Source organism: Thunnus thynnus, chromosome 19 (genome assembly GCF_963924715.1).
Source record: "Thunnus thynnus chromosome 19, fThuThy2.1, whole genome shotgun sequence".
Classification (NCBI taxonomy): domain Eukaryota; kingdom Metazoa; phylum Chordata; class Actinopteri; order Scombriformes; family Scombridae; genus Thunnus; species Thunnus thynnus.
The window spans coordinates 10,068,050-10,081,384 of record NC_089535.1 but is presented as its reverse complement, the minus strand read 5'-3'; the positions used below and the strand labels follow the sequence as shown (position 1 = coordinate 10,081,384).

The 13,335-nt window shown below is 42.3% G+C and overlaps 1 protein-coding gene and 1 long non-coding RNA gene across 4 annotated transcripts in view; one reads left to right on the top strand and one right to left on the bottom strand.

The window, feature by feature from the left end:
• Nucleotides 1–13,335, bottom strand: part of LOC137170613 (uncharacterized) — a 56,848-nt gene that overhangs the window by 14,614 nt on the left and 28,899 nt on the right. The window lies entirely within an intron of this gene.
• The window catches only part of ntng2b (netrin g2b), a 66,575-nt gene that overhangs the window by 32,677 nt on the left and 20,563 nt on the right, over nt 1–13,335 (top strand). For both annotated transcript variants that reach the window (XM_067574114.1, XM_067574112.1), the window contains 2 exons: nt 3,528–3,700; nt 5,401–5,430. In XM_067574114.1, coding sequence (XP_067430215.1) covers nt 3,528–3,700; nt 5,401–5,430 — 203 coding nt within the window. The remainder of the gene's footprint in view (nt 1–3,527; nt 3,701–5,400; nt 5,431–13,335) is intronic.

Here is a 13,335-nt window from a genome sequence, read left to right as displayed (position 1 = left end):
TCTTAACTTCCTTCAGCTCAGAGCAGCTATTCCCACTTTGATGACTTTGCAGTGAAGGCAGACATCTTGCACATTAACATATGATTGTGCCCATGTATTATTTGTGTGTGGAGGGACTGAAGAGAGGGATCGGCAGAAATCCCAGTGCAAGCTGTCATCCGTAAGAGAGGGAGCAAAAGAGACACAGCGCTGGAAAAGTCGGATTGTCACATCATTCATGTGGAAGGAGTGCAAGGCTAGAAGTACTCTTGGTATTCCTGGGCTGTACTATGTGGCAGGAGTCAGAAAAGCAGGTCAAGGGGTTGGAGAGTCCACAAAGTTTCAACTCGCAACTCAAATGTTCGCTTAAATGATTAAATTAGCCGAAGTGTTAGTGAATATTAGGGAACCAGTGATATTTCATCGTAACGCGGATCCAGATACGTCTATTCATGCAGGCTTTCACATAAGTGTATGTATTTGTCCAGATAATTGACAAGAGAGAGGCCATTTCCTCTAGTACGCAGCAGCCATTAGGCCCTCAAGGCCCGAACCGCACAGCAGTATACCTAGAAAATCCCTCTGTTCTTCAATATTGATTTTAAACTACAACTTCTAGATCCTGCACTCAGCGGCGCTTCCACTTTTAAAGATGAGACAGATGAGATTTATCACCGTAGATGCAGGAGATGAGAAGCGGTGATATGTTGGGGGCTGTCAGTCACCCAACGCAGGCATTAGTCACCGCGCCTCAGCTTCCCTGATCTGTTGTCTGTCATCGCCGCTCTCAGACAAATGCATCAGAATCACACCAGATAGAAACACAGGAACACACACACACACACACACACACACACATGCACACACCTGTCTCATTTCACACGCTCTCTTTCTCTCTCACGCGCGTACTATTTTCCCCCCATGAAAAAGAGATGTTCAATTTCCCTCTTCGCTAAGTGGACAGCTCGTGTCCTTCAGAAGGCATGCAGGAAACAAGGCCTTGTCGGTGGATGGATTCTCCCCGGCACGTCCTGTCAGCTCGTCCAGGTGATCAGAGAGAAGCGTGGGTAATTTATAGGACTGTGAGCAACAATGTGATATGAGACACGACTCACCGTGATCAACTGTCTCCATTTGTTGTTCCTGTGAGGCCTACTGTGTGTGTTTCTAAGTTTCAGTCATCGTTATTCTGTATGTAAAGTATACTTAATGTTGTGAAGCTGGTGTTGAGGTTGATAGGACCTCCCCCCCACCTCCCCCCCCTCAAAAGAAAACTGATGAGAAAGGATGGAAGGAAGATTGAAGTAGTCATCTTGCCAGAATACAGGGGCCATTCTTTGAATATTTGATGCAGACGGATAGCTGTTCACTCCAGTGGAACAAACTGGATTGGAGTCCGGTCGCTCATCTGGAAAAGGCTGTAATTTAAAGCCGTAGCTGCCGAGTGTCCTTAAGATCCTCATTTCCTTTCCAGCAGAACTCCAACCTCTGGATCAGCCCACCTGGGCCCTGCCCTCTGCTGAGGTCGTAACACATATGTTAATGCCCGCGCACACACAAACACGCACACACTTGAAATTCACAAGCGGTAATTGAAAACAATAATTTTCTCCCAAATGGAAGTCTTGGAGAGAGAGAGTGAGTAAATAGGTTACCGACAATCTTAGACTCACAGTATTTTGCACTCAGGTTTTTTTTAGTGTTTATTCTTTTTTTTCTTCCCCATTTACACCCTGCTGTATGTTTACACACACTCCAGAATGATTTACAAAGAGGAAAAGCAACAAGAAATATGTTCATGTCATTTATTTTCTGTATGAAAATAAAATTCCTCCTTAATCATGAAATTCAATCAGGAATTCTGAGACAGAAAAGTGCAGCCCCACCTCCACTGTGATGTTGGCATATAAAATCACACACACACACACATACACATGCTTGTGTGTGCTTGTGTGGATGAAACACTGATTTGATGATACACATATTATACACAGAATAACAATGTTCAATATAATTGTTATGTTAAAAATTGACCTCTTGTCAATAAATTCATTACTACTTCCGACTTCCAAAGGATAATGGAGACAAACAAACAAACGACGGAGAGATAAAGTATATATCTAGATGTTAGATATTTGGCTCACTGCTGCTTTGAAACCAGGTTTCCACAGAACTTCTTCCCTTTGCCAACTCCCTTAGCTCTCTCTCTCCCTCTGTCTCTGCCAACTTACTTCCAAGTAATATACAAAAGGATGCTATTTTAATGTCATTTATTGCCATAGGTGTCTTCATTATTAATCTTACATTATAATAGCCACTAATGCCACAACACCACAAATCAGACCACAAAAGGAGAAAACACTTTCCTAAAGATGTATGTGTGTGTTTAATGATTTGAATTAGCATTCACAGTGGTGCGAAAAGCAGACGACCAAATCTTTTTTATTTCTTTGATGTCAAGCGAACAACTTTTTGGTTCCCCGGAGGCGCTGAAAAGATGGTGTGATGTATAAATCTAGTCTGGATGTGTCGACCTGTCAGTCAAATGCACAAAGAGGCTGACTGCTCTGTTAATGTAGAGTTAACTTTTTAAGTTGCTCTTGACTTTTGGGAAATTAAGGGAGTTTAACGGCGGAGAACACGCAAAAGTGGCCGGGTATGACCACGAGCTTTACTGCAACGTTAAAGCAACTTCTTGTCACCTTAATAAAAAATTCCCATCACTCCCACACACACACACACACACACACACACAACAGAGTGCGTTCAGTAGTTCATTTGGATGCTCAGTCACCTTATGTTATTGTCTTAACAACAGCTTTTAATTTGGTGTACAGGGGATATGTAATAATAACCAAAATAAAGGTGTAGGCATCAGCAGCAACAGTAATTATTGTATTATTAATAATTACAACAATCTGTTAGTATATAATTACTAATTTGGTCCGGAGGGGCACTTCAACTAAAGCTGGCAAAGGTGCAGCGACTCAAACCACTTAAGCAACGTTGTTTTAACATTTTACTGATGCATGCAGGTGTGTGTACACCCATAAACCCACAAATATACTGTATCTCCACACCTACACACACACATACACACATAAAGAAAGTTACTCTTAAAGTGAAGGTATAACAGTTTATATAAAATACACATTTTGTAAGACCGTGATTCCATACTTTAGCTTTATAATAATACATTTTATGTATACAGGCGCCTTAAAGGGAATTCAAATGCGCTTTACAGAGACAAACAATTGGGCAAAAAGAAGTTGCACACAACAATAACAACAACAACAGAGCAGCAGGAAAGACACAGTACAAGAAAAAGAAGATTTCCTTGGTGTAAAAATGCTTATTTAATATCTAGCATCATTAACACCACACTCACAACCAGTGTGTGATTACAACTTTCACCTGCTGCTGCCTTATGTGGAGTCAGTGGGACACGCTCGCTCTCCTTCACACACACACACACACACACACACACAGCGTACATCTCCTCTCATCTGTGTCGTCTGCCTTTTTATTCCCTCTTTTTTTTTTTAAAGGTGCAAGTGTAACCTCCATGCCTCCCAGTGCCTGCTGCAGGATGGGAACCTCCAGTGCCAGTGTGAACACAACACCACGGGACAGGACTGCCAGCGCTGCAGGAAGGGCTTCAAAGCCAAGTCCTGGAAGGCTGGTTCCTACCTGCCAACACCCAATGGAACCCCTAACACCTGTACGTACCCAAAAACACATTGACGTGTTCCTACTGCGTTTATTATCAGTCTGACTCACACAGTTAGAGACAATACTGCTGACTCCTGAATATGTTGCGATACAGAACTACAGGGTCAAGGATGGGCCTAGAGTGGTACTAGCTTAAACTTTTATATTTTTCTCTGTTTTATATTATAAACTGAATATCTTTAGGTTTTGGACTGTTGGTCGGACAAAACAAGATATTTGAAGAGATTACTTTTGAGTGAGTCTATACAGTATTTTTTAGGAAAATCCTGCCTAGTCCAACTACTTTTATGTCACCTTAGTGCCCTTTTAATTGTAACTACTGGTAGCTTAGCCCCAGTAATGTTATGTTAGCATTGTGTCCAGTCCACTAGCGTCCAGAGTCATGTTAGCTGATATTCACAAACTAGAGAGCTACAAATGGGAACAGATGATACTTTAAGACATCCACAGTTTTGCTGTGCCACATCCAGGTCCACCCTGATAAACTCTAGTGGAGATTCCTCTAAGCAAACAGTGAAGATGCTTTTTTCTTAATTGTTCACATATTTAGTCTACTCTTTCTTATTCTACTCTTGTTGTCACCGCCTTGACCCCAAATTCTCTTTTGGTATCAGTACAATTCATTTCAACCTTCCCAATCACGGATGATGAATCCTGACTTTTCTTCTTTCAAAACGAATCTCCACGCGGTTATTTTAAAATGACATTCTCCAGAGCATTCTTGATTGATGAACATGTAGGTTTGTTCATCATTCTGAGGTCCTGAATGACAAGCAGGATCAAGGTTATCGGGTTGAAAAGAAAGTAAAAGTTGAGAGAAGACGACGGAGCGACTGAGCTCTCTGAGTTGTCGTCACCTCGGTGGCAGTGCGGAGAGCAGATCAGAGCCGTGTAACGACGGGGGGGAGCGCGTGGGGGGAAATCCTCTTGGAGAGAGTGTAGCCAGCTACAGTAGCTAGCTATGATAAAATAATAATCTAGGGCAGCTCCTCCCTACTTTTCTCCTTTCAAACAAACAGAGACACACACACACAGCGAAACACACACACACACACACACACCTGTACCTGCACACGCACTGCAGAGAACGGCCCTATTGTCAGCTCTTTTTTATCATGCTGTTGTTTCCAGCCCAGTTCTAATGGTACTGACACACACCTTCAGATCCCATCACAAGCCTTTTACAGCTCCTGAAGCCCATTAGTGGAATTTAAAAATTAAAAAGTTTGCAACTTGCTTGGTTGAAATACAACACAAAATGGCCATGGCTCAGGAAACAGTTCTCTACAGATTGTATTATGCATGCCAAGCTAAGCTAACTATAAATACGATCTGGGAAAATATGCAAGAAAGGCAAAAAGTTTGGATTCAAGGGGTAGTGCTCTCTCTTAAAACATACATATATGATGAGAACCTCTGACTGTGAGGGTTAGCAGAAGTGTAACAGGTTGAATTGGGGAAATGGAAGGGAGAGGGGCGGGGGTGGGGGTGGGAGGTGGGTGCAGACCCAGTAATTACTCCGGGACAATGAGAGGTGGTCTATAATAAGCCCTTACTTTGCAGAACAGCTCTTAAGCTCTCTCTCTCCCACCTGAGTCTGATGAATGAGGCAGAGTCGAGTCTTTAGGCAAATTGAATGCATAAATAAACAAGTTCTCATCTCCTCTTCCTTCTCTTATTCTCTTTCAGGTACAATTGCTGGTTCCCCCTCCGGTTCTAGTAAGTAATAATGCAAAACAAAGCAGAAGAGATGGTATTCCTCTCTCTATCTCTATCTCTTTCTCTCTTCCTGTCTTGTCTCTCCCCCTTTTTATTGCATTGTTTTTTCCAAATTTAAGTTTTTAACCCCACACCTTGCCTTCTGTATGTCTCCTAAACTCCCCCTCTCTCCTGTGATGTTCAGCTGGCTCTCTAGTCAGTCATTTCTCTTTTTCCCTGCGTCTCCTCTCTCGGCGCTGCAGCTCGGGCCCTGTGTGCTTCATTATTAATAGGCCTCTCTGTCGCCATGTCCTTTCATCACAGCACATCACACTAACCTGCACAGGAGGAATTCTTCCACAGTTCTCCTGTTCTTATTTAGACTAAAGACGGTGCTGGTGGATTGAAGAAAGGGAGGGATGAGAGAGGACTGAGAATAGGTGGTGGATGGAGCAGCAAAGGGATCTCTGAGAGAAGAGAGAAAGGAGACAGAAAGAGAGAGAAATGGGAGAGAAGGATGTGGGCATATGTTAGTGTGTTGTAATGCAGTGTGATTCCGGGTGAAGAGCTCGGGGAGGCAGGAATAAAAGGGAATTTGATTAGGGATTCTCTCTGTGGAGAGGCTCTCAGCCTCCGAGCTGTTAGACAGAAACGATCGGCAAAGTGGCAACATCAACCCTGACAGCACTGGGCTTTTCTCCACATGGCCCAACAGTAAAAGGCTGTTGCATGGATAGACTGAGCAATTGGACTGCACTGCAGAAGTCTGCTGTGTGTTTTTTTTTTTTTAAAGGTCTCCTCTCATAATTAGATACAATTGTGTGGTTATTTGGAAAAATAATGGGTATGTTTTATCAAAGAAAAGAGCAACGCTTGCTAATGGGCTGATGATGAGATTAGTGGTTCAGTTCTCCCACAGATTCAGTTTCTATTTGTTAATGAACACTTGTACCTGTTCTGTTGAAAAGCCACAACGTCAGCCTCGTCTAACACATTTACTGCGCCCGAAACAGACGATGAAGTCGAGGGTGAAACTGAAGGTGAAGATGAGGATGAAAGAGAGGGTGAGACTGAAGGTGAAGCTGAAGCTGGAGGTGGAACGCAGGGTGAACCTGAAGGTGACACAACCGTCTCAGAGGCCCACGAGACCTTTGGAGCCCCTCGGGAAGGTGCGGACGAGTAGATTAGCCATAGCAAGAAGAAGTACTGTACATTTCAGAGGGTAATATTGTACTTTTATACTCCACTACATTTATTTGACATCTCCTATTTTGGATATTAAGGTTTTACATTCTGCACACGCTGCAGATATCTCCATATCACCGAGTAATTTTATTCTATTTAGTCCTCAAAGTCTTATTTCCTTGAGACTTTTCTAAAAAATTTAGTTAAAAGTGAAACAGCCTGCCATTGCAGTGACATGATTTCAACTGGTTTCATGAATTATCTAGAGTAGGGTGTCATTTTCCCTCATTCTGTCTTCCCTCAAGATTCTCACATGTTATATCTTGAGAATTTCTTAAACTTGTTTTTTTATTCAATAGGAAACAGGATGACACTCGATAGGAAACTGACACTTATTATTCAAGAAAACGAAGACTTTCAGGACTAATTAAGAGTTACTTAGAAAGAAAAAAATGTGATACGATCATAAAGATTTTAAACGGGCTCCACCTTGACCAGTTCACAGTAAATTATGCATACAGGTGATAATAATCCGATAATATAATCATATAACATTAAAACACTATGAAATTCTGCATAATGAGTACTTTCACTTTTGATAGTTAAGTACAATTTGGCGATAATACTTTTACTGAAGTTTTGAATGCATGACTTTTACTTGTACTGGAGTATTTGTACAGTGTTACTTTTAATATTTGTACAGTCTTACTTGGGAAGAAGATCTGAAAACTTCTTCTATAACTTGCTGTAGCTGATGAGATGACACAGTAGCAGTGTAGCGTAGACTTAGCTGTGATAAAGTGGATGTGTGTGCTTGCGTGCCTGCGGTTGTCCTCATAGATGCTGACTAGCTGTGTGTTTCTACATCTTACATAATCATCCTGTAACTTACTGGAGGTTCCTAAAATGAACATTGTCTGTTTTTCCTCGGCCGTATAGATCTCTGACGTTAATGTCAGACGTGGGTTGTCCCGTCTTGAGAGTGCGGCTGTCAAACTATATGGACGTTCAGACTTTATTTGTTCTGACTGACTGATTTTCAGCAACCCAGGGCGGATGCGAATAGATCCTGTCAGCCACTTGAATGTACAGTAAAGTAGTCCTCAAACCCCGGTTAATGCTCATGCTAAATTTAAACCTGCCATCTTGGTAGGCAGCGGACCTCTCATGTTCCACCAGAAAAGCACTTAAGACGTGGGAGGAGCCGGGATTTCGGCACCGCTGTGAGGTCGTCGGACGTCTTTTTTTTTTTTTTGTCTTAAGGAAATCCATTAAGAGCGTGTGTTGAACAGCTCAGCACTTTTGTTGTTTGGCTGACATCAGTAGAGAACTCAATGAATTCACTGATTAGTTGTGAGTTAGAAGAGGCTGACAGAAGCTTTATCGTTGTATAAACAGAAGCTTTGTGAGGCTTTCAAAGCACGCGATGAAGGACTCAAACATCTCAGAACATCACATACGCACTTTTTGCTTACATTTAAAATCATAATGTAATCATTTTAATTATATTCTACATCCGTATTTAAAAGTTTTATTCAGATATAAGCTGCCGTTTGTCTTAAATTACGATTGCACTTCTATTCAGTTGCACTTCTGGGACACCAGAAAAGAAGATTACACTATTGTAGAGTCGTATGCCTGACTTACTTTATCTCCGGTTTAGAGGAGTGTATTTGGCTTGAACCTGACCCTGATGTGAGCAAACCCTTGTTATCTGTGTGTGTGTGTGTGTGTGTGTGTATGCGCGCACGTGTGTGTGTATGTGTAGATTTATGGCGAGCGTATGGTGCTGTTCAGTGAAACCCATAAATCATCTTCATCCTCTCTTTTTCCGCCCGGGGATCTGAGGTCTTAGGTTCCATTCTCACACAGCGGCTGCCGCTGCTGTTTGTACATGCACAAACACACACACACACACACACTAATACACACTTACACACAGTTTTATTGCATCATGTGGCTAAAGGTCCTGTGACATTAATAACTAGATCACATTACATTACTTATCTTGAATAATATAACCTGTAATTTCAGTTATGGTCTCTGACTCGACTGCATTTAAAGAGGCCTACGTAGCACGTATGTTATGTTACAATATTAGAAATAGCAGCATGTGCACACATTAGTGTTACTGTGAAGCTAAATATGCAGCCTGGGATTTTATTTAAATTTTTATCCACATAAAAGTTGCTTATATAAATCATATTTTCAGTGCTATTATCTTTTTCAGGAATTGGAAAAATGCAAATTCCATCTTTCGTTGTGGGATTTTAAGCAAAGATGAGTCTTTGAAGTAGCAGATGTAGCTTTATAAACGTTACAGCAGACTTATGGGTTGGACAGTATGTCATAGTAGTTGCACCCTTTGTCATGTCTCCGCTGCCCCAGTTAAGTCACTGAGCATGCTCAGATGAGGATTAGCGACCTATTGGCAGGAGAGTCTGATCCACGGAGCTCGCAGCCCATTGGTCAGCTGGACAGATGGGCGTTTGGTGAGAGGAAAGAGGGGGGTGGGGGGGTGGGGAGGAGAGGGGAGGTCAGAGAAACCAAATCCTAAAACCTAGTCAGACATCTACCTATCCAGCCACCATGACCCAACATGACCTTATTTCATCTTTTCATCCAAAAATCAGATCCCAGGGTGTCCCGGCAGGGCTGCTGAAGAATCTGCGTACAGTACAAGCAGACACACACACACACACACACAGTCACATACTTAAACACACACACAGACAGATGAGTGTACACAATCGCACACGCACTGAGGATGTGCTACACTAAAGCAACCAGTCGACCGACCACAATCCTATCTGTACACCACCCTAATTTCGCTCCTGTCTACTGAAACTGTTGGATTTTTTTTTTTTATAAAAACTGAACTAAGCCTTAGACTGAGAGAGATTGAATCATGTCTGGAAAATCATGTGACATATTAATAACATCCAAGCTGTCACTCAGTACGCCGCCATTAGGTGTTCTGGCAAATGTTAACTGGTCCTGAATCACAATGTCTTCATTAGCGTGGGGCTCAATCAACGTCTAGCACTCTGGTAATAAACGATGAGAATGCTAAGACTGACAGGTGACATTAAACATTATTGTTATCATTTCTCAGGCCATATTAATACAAGTGACAAATGATCTCATTATATGCAAATGCATTGGTGTGGAAGGCACCTAAAAATGTGTCCAAGTGGGGGAAAGCACATGAACCTACACGGTATGCTAGCTTAAGTATGTATGTGTGTGTCTCTCTATGTGTGTGTGTGTGTGTGAGTGAGACTGAGAGTGTGTGTGTCATGGGACAGTTAGTCCATCTGTACAGACAGATAGGCACATGTCAGAGGATTATGTAATGAATCAGCTTAGATTGTTGATGCACTCTGTGAATGAGTGATGGCGCTGTTGTATGGCTTTAAAATTTAACTTTCTTTTTTTAAACCTTTTACTTTTACACATATAGAGTCCACTGCCTTCATCGACTCTGTTTCTGGAGTCGGACACTCGCAATCCAACTTTATAAACCCTCACCATTCTCATGGAAGTGAAGGTAGGCACATGCAAACCAGATAGGTTGAGACAAATTTAATTTAGTTGTGATCGCAGTGTGAATATACTAGAATAGAGAGCTACACGACTAGTGCATAGCAATGAGTTGGTTAAAAATGATGTAAAATCCTGCTTTTATTGATGATGTAGAGCTTACACACCCCATGGACCCCGAATCCCCTGCTAGCCTGAGATTAAAGCCTGTCAGATTCTGCTTTCTCCTTCTCTGCTTTCCGGCTATCTAGTTTAACAATTAAAAAAAAAACTTTACTATGCAGGTAGACAACCCACTGTCCTCAAGGGAAGATTATTGTTTGAACCTAAATTCACACTGTAGTCTTTTGGATGTGAACAGGTTTTATGACTCACTTTTTTTTTGCCAGGAAACCGTTGACTGCTGTCTGTGGTGTTTTACGAGGCAGCTTTGATGTACTTTTACTTGGCCTTGTTCATGTGTTTTTGGTAACAATTGTGCATCAGTGATTTTTAAAAAAAAATGAGATGGATAGTCACTCTTTGCAGTCGACTACTCACTGACGAGAAAATGTAAATGAGTAATTCTGCTTAATTTCTTGAATTAAAATGCTAAAAAGTGTCTGTAGAACATACACGTTTCCTAATGTTGTATTAATTACACAACACATTGTAATGTGCAGCAAATGAAAAACCTCACAAAGAACAATACTGCAGCCAAAAGGCTGAATGTCTAGCATTACAATTTTGTTATTTGCTCTCATTAACTAACCGCTGAATGGAAATGTGACTACCAAACCATTTTAGATTCACATTAGTGGGATGATTAGCCAGTAGCTACCTCAGAACAGTTTAAACGGGGAATAATACCAGCGGTTTTGTGTATTCACATCATGTAGTGTTCACATCAGTGTGTTGTACAACTATACAGTGCTATATTTATGGATCAGTAATTGATTCACTGTTGTTAAAGGTGAGAGGTGAGGAAGGATTTCCATAATTCTTGTGTTCATTTCATATCTCAGATTTAGAAATGACAAAGATAAATGTGTGGAAACACATATGCGCACATCCATACACAGCGTCGCATGTGTAAAACAGAGTAATACACTGACAAAAACTGTGTGATTTCATTATACAACCATATTAACAATAGTCACACCTTTAACAGTCACTGTGTTTTGCAGGGGGGAAAAAAACCACCATTTTCCAGCACTGAAAGGGTTGTGGAACAGCTTTTGAGTTTAGCCTGTCTCAGCAGTGTGAAATCACACTTTCATTGTGTGTTCTCACTTTTGTGTGTGTAGGAATGTTCGTGCTTATGCGCGTATATGTGGACATTTGAAGAAAAAAAAGGAAAAACTAGGCTTTCTCTGGATAAACAATCTGAGGCAGCATCTCTTATGCTAATGTCTTAGCCTGCTCGTTCCTCATTGCATTTACACTCTCTGTCCTCATGCTACTGATGCAACAGACACCAGAGCTCCACCGGCAGAAACCAGAGTTACACAGAGCTCAGACTCGCTAACAGACAATATGTTACCCACCAGCCCTTTGTCGGTACCCACGGGAGAATCTGACACACTTCCAGACACAACAGAGATTCTCCCTTCTTCCATATCCTCCTCTCCATCAGAGGAGCACAGACTTTCCTTGACACCAGAGGAGCCGGAGGAGCTCACACCTTCAAAATCAATCCCCGAACACTCACATCAGTCTCACCCAGTCCAAAAGGAGTCTGCACATCATTTGGTTGTTGATCATCATCATCATCACCCCCCTCCAATCACAGAGGAGTCCGTCTTCCATCAAGTTCATCATCATTCAAAGCATAGTGAGGGAGGAGGTAAGCCACACCCGTAGCTCTAGATGACAGATATAGAGTAGAGTCAAGCCCCCCCCTAGAAAATAGAATAACCTAATTTAGCAACAGGAGATCATTTTCATTTCCAGCCAGCGTGATGGTTTTTATGGTGTAGAACCCTTCTGAAATGGACAATTTTCAGGAGGTTGAAGTCACTAACGTGCTCTTATACACAAGCCATCATAATTTTATGCTGCTCAGCATCGTATCGCATGTCAGAGAGGCTTATTCAATTTAGATAGTGACACTGAAATCTAGTTAATGTGAGTGAGTGAGTGAATGAATGAGTGAGTGAGTTGACATTGTTTTTGCATCGTTCAGAGACATTGAGAGGATTGTGGAGGATCAGAAGATATGAAGAGATAACAGGAAAGAGACTGAATCAGACCTAAGCCCAAAAACAACCCGACATTAACATCGACTTACTGCAGCAGATTACAAAATACTATGTCGTTGGAGGGGTAGGGGAGTCGTGAAGTGTCATGATATAGATAAAAAAAAAAAAAATCACATGTTCTTTGAGGTCATTTTCTGATGGTTTTGGATCAGTGTCAGCCTGCCAATGAGAGAGCAGATGAGGAGCTCCATCACTGTCATGGTGTTTTACAAAGCCCAACAGACTCTCACTCACACCCTTCTTTCAGTCAGCGTAGAGCAAGCGGGAACCCCGAATGCTCTGGCTGCCAGCGTCTGATGTCAGACACTTTGGGCTGAGCTGATTGAGATTAATGCCAAGAATGGTTCGAATCACTCCTACCCCCAAGGCAGCATGGGTTACTGAGATTAAATGCATGTATGCTCACTGCTGTGCTACATCAGCCTTTGAAACAACCGTGATCTAGAATCCTGCTTTTCCCGCAAGAGAGTTTTTTTCAGCCAGCATGTGTACGCACATGTGTGTGTGACAGATGTGTGAGGGAGCGGGTCTAGTGGGGCCAGAGTCGGACATGAGTAGAGGTAGGCATGGGTTACTTTGATGAGATGTAATGATGGCATGATGCCAGTTGTGTGAAATGGTCCAGGGTGCTGTGAGAACAGCTGCTGGCGTCCTGTCTCACTGGAGCCCCGGGGAGGGGGGGTGGGGGGAGGGAGGAAGGGGAGCGAGTGGGCGGGAGATAGCCTGAAGGGGGACGCTCTGCAGGGGAGCAGGATGCTTGCAGGATGCCCCTCTCTGATGAAGAACAACTGGAGATGTACATCGCCTGTGCAAAAACACCTCAAGGGGAAACACAGATGGAGGCATGCAGCACCGTATTCTCTAGAGGTCTAGTAATCATTAGTCCCTCAATGACGTGCACGGTGTGGTCGCTTCCTCTGATTGGTTTTCCGTATTTTTTAGTCGTAATCATGTCTGT